General features: G+C 34.0%; 1 protein-coding gene across 1 annotated transcript; it reads right to left on the bottom strand.

Moving 5' to 3' along the window:
• Positions 1-336: 336 nt before the first annotated feature.
• LOC133035129 (uncharacterized) lies at positions 337-2,278 on the bottom strand. The gene is made up of 2 exons (XM_061110902.1): positions 1,507-2,278; positions 337-1,263 (listed from the first exon to the last, which is right to left on the bottom strand). The coding sequence occupies exons 1-2, from the start codon at positions 2,269-2,271 to the stop codon at positions 337-339; spliced, it is 1,692 nt and encodes a 563-aa protein (XP_060966885.1). The 5' UTR covers positions 2,272-2,278.
• Positions 2,279-7,458: the final 5,180 nt, after the last annotated feature.

Here is a 7,458-nt window from a genome sequence, read left to right as displayed (position 1 = left end):
TGTGATATGGCATCTATGTGCTGCATAAAAAAAAGAGAAGATTAATCAATGTCGTAAATAAAGTCGCGAAACGTCGCGAACAATGTCGTTAGATAAATTTGCCGAGTGTCGCGACAATGTCGTGACAATGTCGCGACATGTCGTTAAACAGAACGTACTAAAAAATGTGACCATGTCGCGAGAATGTCGTGACAATGTCGCGACATGTCGACAAATAAAACAGAAAGAAAAAACTTCTGTATCAGCAACAATGTCGCGAAAATGTCGCGACATTGTCGCTAACACATCGACAATAAAATATATGTTGCAAAAAAAAACAAAAATACTAATTAATTATTAAATACTTACATCATTGTGAAGCCACTCCACCCTTAGAAACAATGTTGTGAAGAACTTGACATCGCCAACACCGGTGTGCACATTCCTAGGTCGGGCATTGGGAATGTCTCCAATCAACCACCTCTTGAACGTACGAAGCAATCTACGGTCTGCTGGTCTCTCCGGGTCTACGTTCTCTGGAAGAACTCGCCTCTTTTTCTTTTCCGCAGTGTAGTCGTTCAAGTACTTTGGCGGCTTCCTCTTCCTCACAAATGGCACATTTTGTAGGGGTCCAGGTAGAAGTAGGACTTCGTCCTGTGATTGTGTATCCCCAATGGCCGTGATAATTGCTTCCAATGGAGTTGACGGTGCCTCGTTATCATCTGCTTCCCAATCTTCTGGGAAGACATCTTCGTTATCACTCTCCACTTGTTCCTCATTTTGCGGTGCAGGTGTGGGCTCTCCAGGTGTGGGCGCTCCTTTTACCATTGCCATCAACTCGTCCATCTTAGCCAGTAGAGTCTCCTTCAGATCTTTCTGACTCTCTGTGAAGGACCGCCTCATACTGAGATGGCTATTTACTAACCCCGTCTGTGCCAACATGACGGCTTCCTGCTGGGACTCAAGCTTCTCCAGCCGGGCCTCAATGCTATCCAACCTCTTTACAAGGTCAGTGTCCACAGTTGTACTGGTTGGAGCAGAAGGACCTGCTGAAGTAGATGGCTCGTGTACTTCAGGTGCCGGTGGTGGTGGAACTAAATTTGCCTTTGTCACGGCCTCGTTGATGGTCTTCGCTTGAGTTTCAAACACAGACTCCTGTGTACCATCAACGTCCACCGTTTGTTCCACATCCATCTCAAAGCAAAGAGGGGCTTTACCCTCATTAATACTCTTGAAGTATGCCTCTTCACTGGGCCGGGGAAACAAGCACTTCTTCACCACCAACTGAAACAAAAAAGAAAACACAGAATAATTAAAAACTGTGAAAAGAAGTCAAAAATTATGATAATCGCAAAAAACAGCACAATGTCGCTACATGTCGATAACATGTCGCGACATATGTCGCGATAAGCGATGCAGCAATTTCTTTTGCGACATCGCATAATGTCGCTAACATATCGCGAACAATGTCGCGAATGTTCATTTTCAATAAATTTAAAAAAAATACAGAACAGTAAAGAAACATACCCGACTGTTGAATAACAGTGCAATGTCGGTTGCCTTGACATCTTGTTTCCGCTGGCCCTCCGGTGTTTTCCAGCTCAACATTCTGGGGAACTTGGTCCCGTTGCAGTGGGCATACTTCTTCCCCAACTTCTCAATTGCTTCGTATGCCCAGTACTGAAAGGCAGGTACATAGCCACTAACAGTGTACTTTGCCTCCTGAGCAATCTTCTTCCCCTTCTTCTTGTCAACATTATCCTTGTAATGTTGCATATTCTTTCCTAATGTCTCCATCAGCTTACGAAAAGCGCGCTCGCCCCACGGATACTTAAAGAAGAATTTGAGATCGTTAACAAACTTCAACATCTCAGGCCAAACTTGGACATTGCCCTCCTTTGATACTAATACACCTTCAATGAAAGCGATCAGTCCAAGCTTGTAGGCATCATCTTTATCTTCGCACCTCTCAAGTTGGAGCATAAGGGAGTCCAACTGAACAGAACTCTTCCCTTCAAAATAAGTCCGAACTAGATGGTCGTTGGACTTGGCGTGTATTTCCTCGTCTGTAGGGGCACTACCCATAGGTAAGCCAGTAATGAGTCCAAACTCTATCCGTCCGAATCTCATGTCATTTCTCCCTACATGAAACCAAACCTCATCCTCCTTTTCTGTGTCCACTTTCATTTTTCGTAAGAGGAGGCTGTGGACCAACGCGCCGGAGAAAGTCAACTCTCCAGCTTCCCAAAAGTGTCCGAAAGGACTAGCCTTCACTGTGTCAACCAAATCCATCTCAGTAAACTTGGCCTTGATATATCTAAACCTATTTGTACCCCGATAGGTAAGACGTCCCGTGAAATGCGAGGAAATTGGAAGCTTAAGTTCAGGAGCCATCTGCAAAATTGTCAACAAATTTGTTAGAAGTATGTCGCGAAACATGTCGCAGTATGTCGCTATACATCGTGAAACATAATCCTAATCAAATCGCCAAATATGTCGCTAATATATCGCTAATGAATCGCTAAACACAAAAAGGAGGATGAAAAACTAGTCCTATGTATAACTGTTATATATCGCTAATCATGTCGCATATGATCGCAAACATGTCGCCAAACACACATACAAGTCGATAAAAATCATGAAAGCAACGTACTAAATGCAATATCGCGAATTATGTCGCTAGTATATCGCCAACACGTCGTGAAAACCACGGTTATCAGAAAATCCCCAACTTTTCTAGACGATATCGCGTTACGTCGTGAACATAGTCGCGATACGTCGCAAATTTTGCACAAAAACCAGAAAATATGCCAAAACAATGAAATTCAAACGAAATCAAACAAATTGAACATAAACTAACTACATTACTTTACAATGAAGCACAAACAATTAAAAAGTAATGAAACAACAAAAAAGTTTAGAAAAATACCTTTTTTTTATTGTTTTGGATCTGGGTTTCGTTTGGGGGTGTCGTGTTGGGTTTTATGCCCTAAATAAAACTCATTTCATATAATCAGATTTACTTATTAATAAAGATCAGAAATAAAATTTTTATGTTGCATGGTTCACATGATTTATTTCATGATTATATGTATATAATGTATGAATTCTTTTTAAGTCCAGAACATATGAGTTGGTTAAAGATTATAGTGTTGTCAGCACAGTGGAATATAATCTTTATTATATGTTCAAAAGTTTATTCCCTAATTTGTCAGAACACTGGATTTAGACTGACATGGTATAATCAGCGATAGGTATTCTTACACCTTGGAAAAGTGTTATGTCCTTTCCAGGACATTGGCAAAGTTTACCAGTATTGGATGTATGGAGTATACATCGGAAGAGACCGATATTGAACTTTGATTAGATATGTTAAAATTTACCGTAATATCTATTCAATTCAATATCAACTGTTGATCCTAGATCACATGATCGAAATCCTGATATGGTTAGGCTCAATTTCAAGAGTGTTATTCGTGTTCTTTGATTTGTTAGTTAAGCCTAGTTTTGTATCAGGGTGATACGTACATTTTGGGAACACGGTAATGCAATTGAGTGGGGGAGCGCTAACATAAATATGGAATCTATAGCTTCTATTTGGCAAATAGAAGTAAAGGATGATTTCCTTCGAGCTTAACCAAACGAAGATAAATGGTGGAGATCTCATTTCACTTAGGTGAAATATCATTTATACAGGGTTAAGTGTTTTAAGGATAAAATACATTGTAGGGTGTTACGGTAATTTAATCCTGTACAGTGTAAATCATCTATATAGAGGATCATTGATCACATTAGGGTTATAACAATGGATAACTAATGACGTGTCTATATCGTGGAACATATAGAGCGTTTCTATATGACTGAGAGTGCAATTCCAAGTTCTAAGTATGGATTCAATGAGGAATTAATAAGTTAGGGAATTTACTTGGTAAATTCGGTTCGACTTATTGGAAGCTCGGTTATATAGACCCATGGTCCCCATACTAGTTGAGGTCATACTGCTTGTAAGACTCAGTTAATTGATTTTAATTAATCAATTATAATTCTAAAAGTTAGACTGTGTCTACTTTATGAATTCTCACAGTTTAAGGATGAAATCGTAAATAAAAGGGTTTCTAGGTTTAATTATTAATTAAGAGACTTTGTATGTCTAATTAATAATTATTTTAAATGACAATATTATTTAATAATCTATTTTAGTTATTAAATAATTAGTTTTGGCATTTAAATAATTAGAATTGAAAAAATGGCATTTTTGGAGAAATAGAAATAAAATTGAGGAAACTGCAAAATCCAAGTGAGGCCCATATTCCCTCTATGGCCGAGCACTCCCTTTGTGTTTCCCAATTATTATTTTTATTTTTTAATTGTCATGTAATTGCTAATCTAAGCCTAGGTATAATAGGAAAGTGGTGAATCACACTAAATAAGGCAGTTAATCAATTACACAGTAAAAGAGGAAACTGTTTTATTTGGAAAGTTGTGCTCTCCCTTCTCCCTATATAAAGCAACCTTTGTGTCTCTTCTCTTGCATGCTATCAGCCACGAAATTAAGAGAGAAAAGAGAGAGAAATTTTGAAATCCTTGTGAGATGAGTAGTGCCCACACACATCAAGTGGTATCTCAATCATAGTATGGAAGACTATGGAATTTCTGCATCAAAGAAGGAGAAAAGAAGATCCAGGTTCAGATCTTGGTGATGCTCTGCTACAGAAAGGAATCAAGGGCTAGAGATCTGAACGGAAGGAGTCATATTATTCCGCTGCACCCATTGTAAGGTTTTCTGACTTTATATGTGTTTATTTTCATTGTTTTAGAATTCATATTAGGTTGTTAATCTAACATACTTGTTAGTAAATCTAGATCCTGGTAAAATAATTTCCAACAACTGGCACCAGAGCCATGGTAATGATTTACTTTCATGTAATATGAATTAAAACGATGATTGCATGTTTTTGTGTTGATTTGGATGGTTTCATGTTGGTTTATGTGCTTATGTGATGAATGTATGTGTTGTACGAAATTTTTCCATGAAATATAATTTTTCAATTTTTGAAAATATTTTATTTGGATTCCTTGTGAAAAATTAAGCAATTTTGTTTTTTACGGAACTCAATTCCGATAAAAATTGAGAAAGATATAATTTTTGGAAAATCGGGATTCAAGGCTGTCAAGGGTGGTGCTCATGCGCACCAGACCCTCGGATCAGCCTTTCCATCCGCGCGCGTAAGTCTGGGTGTGCACCCTGCATCCGCCCCATGACGACCCTGCAAATGCCGACGTTCCTCGACGCCTTGGTCCCTGTCCGCGCGCGTAGGAGGCTGCGTGCAGCCTTCCTGGGCTGCACGTGCAGCCTCCTGGGCAGTTTCCCAAAAAGTTGTGATTTTTGGGGTTTTTCCCCAAAAATCCAATTTTTTCATGGGATTGTTTCCCAAAATTCATTTTTCCAATTTTAAATATTTCTAAATTGAAATGTTTCCAATTTTAAATATTTTCAATTTGGAATTTTTCCAATTTTAAATATTTCTATTTTGGATTGTTTCCAATTTTTAAATATTTCCTATTATGGTAGATTTAAAAATTTGTTAACTTCTTTAATTTTTATTTGTTATTTAATTATAAGATTGGATATTTTGATATTTAAGATATTTTAAATTAAAAGATAACTTTGTCTTTTTATTTAAAATATTATATTAAAATTATCTTATATGACAAATTAAATAATTAATAAATTTGAAATTAACATAGATATTTTTATAGATATACTTACCATAATATTTTTCAAATTCAAAAATTTGTTATTTTGTTAAATATTTAATTATTTATAAATTATGAGTTTAAAAATGATATTTTTTCTATATATATATATATATCATTTTTTCCTTATTAGAAATTTATAAATCATATCTTAAATATTTAAATAACATAGATATTTTTGTAAAGATTTGAATATTGCTTAATTTGATATATTTTGACATATAATTATGGTAATTATTATTTAACCAAATCTATTTTAAAATTGGTTTATTTTATTAAATTATAAGATCTGAAATGATATTGGAGATTCTTTCTTTTTAAATCATTGATCTTATTAGATATTTAATTTAATTTGATTCAAATAAACCTAGATATTTTAAAATTAGTTTCCTTTATTTGGTTAGTTTAAGAATAATAATTTAATTATATTAATATCTTGATTCACATCTGTTACATGGACAATGTTTGTTTATTTATATTGTTTATTCAAAACTTTTTAACAAACCTATTATTTATCTGATCTAAATTGCTATGATTAACTTGTTGACAGATCATGATCCAATGATCTGATTTTAATCATAGTCCAATTGACGATAGATCTTATAAATAATTTGTAACAGGTAAATTTTGTACTTCTTTCATCTGTGTAAACCTAGTAACATGATAGGGTCCATCCAAATCATTTGACCTGTGTGACCCTATATGTTTGCTTTTGGGCTTAGATACATATAGGGAGCCCATTTAAGTTTTTACTAAGTAAATGGACTAGGTTGCTAAAATAAATTTTGACATAAGGAAATTTATTTAGGCCCAATTAGATTTGGGCTTATTCAATGAATAACAATTGTTTATTTTAAGGTTAAATTCCTCTCTTTTGGGCCTTGTGTGAGAGTTGGGGGCCATAGAAGTGGGTACGACATACTGAACCCAGCTCCCCCTCACATGAACTACCCCAATTGTGAAGGCCCATTTGCCTTATTTAAATAATTGTATTAGGTTAATTATATTAGTCTAACCTAATTAAAATTGAATTAGCAACATAATTAACTTTTAAAATATATGAAATTTATTTTTCATTGTAATATTTTAAAGTTAATTTTAGAAAAACACTCAGTCAATGATATATTCTAGATAATTATTTCTAGTACTAGTTATTATTTCTAATATCAAATAGGAAAATATCATTGATTGTGAAATTAATTGTTTCCTAATTAATTTTGGTACAATCTAAGTTTAGTATATTTTCCTAGTATTAAACTAGAATTAATAATTAAGTTTCCTCTTTACTTAATTATTTATTTCTTGAATTTAATACATTTAATTAAATTGAAAATTCAATATCTAAGTTGATTTTCATCATGATACTTAAATATTGTTATTTTCATGTTATTTAATTAAAGTTGAAAATTATTTTAAGTTTGGAATCTTATTTCAGAATAACTTAAAGCTGAATAATTTTCAGAATATATTTTATTTTATTTTATTAATCATTTCCCAAAATTTCGAAATTGCATTTCTTTGATGCAGAAATTTCGAATTTTATTTGAAAAATAGATTGAAGTTGAAAATTATTTATTTAATTTTGGACCAACTTAAATCATTGATTTTTTCATTTAATGATTAATTAAAATAAATGAACTAAAATATATTATAATTAGAAATTAGATTAATTAGTCTATGAAAGTCTAGATAGATATTATCTGTTTTGCTTGAAGTATTTTT

Source organism: Cannabis sativa, chromosome 2, assembly GCF_029168945.1.
Source record: "Cannabis sativa cultivar Pink pepper isolate KNU-18-1 chromosome 2, ASM2916894v1, whole genome shotgun sequence".
Taxonomy (NCBI): domain Eukaryota; kingdom Viridiplantae; phylum Streptophyta; class Magnoliopsida; order Rosales; family Cannabaceae; genus Cannabis; species Cannabis sativa.
Note: the sequence above shows the minus strand (reverse complement) of the source record. Positions and strands in the feature narration are given on the sequence as shown.

Coding starts and splice junctions, on each gene's coding strand:
- LOC133035129 (XM_061110902.1), bottom strand. CDS start 2,271: ATGGATTTGGTTGACACAGTGAAGGCTAGTCCTTTCGGACACTTTTGG. Junction 1,264..1,506: donor CACTGTTATTCAACAGTCGG/GTATGTTTCTTT, acceptor TTTTTGTTTCAG/TTGGTGGTGAAGAAGTGCTT.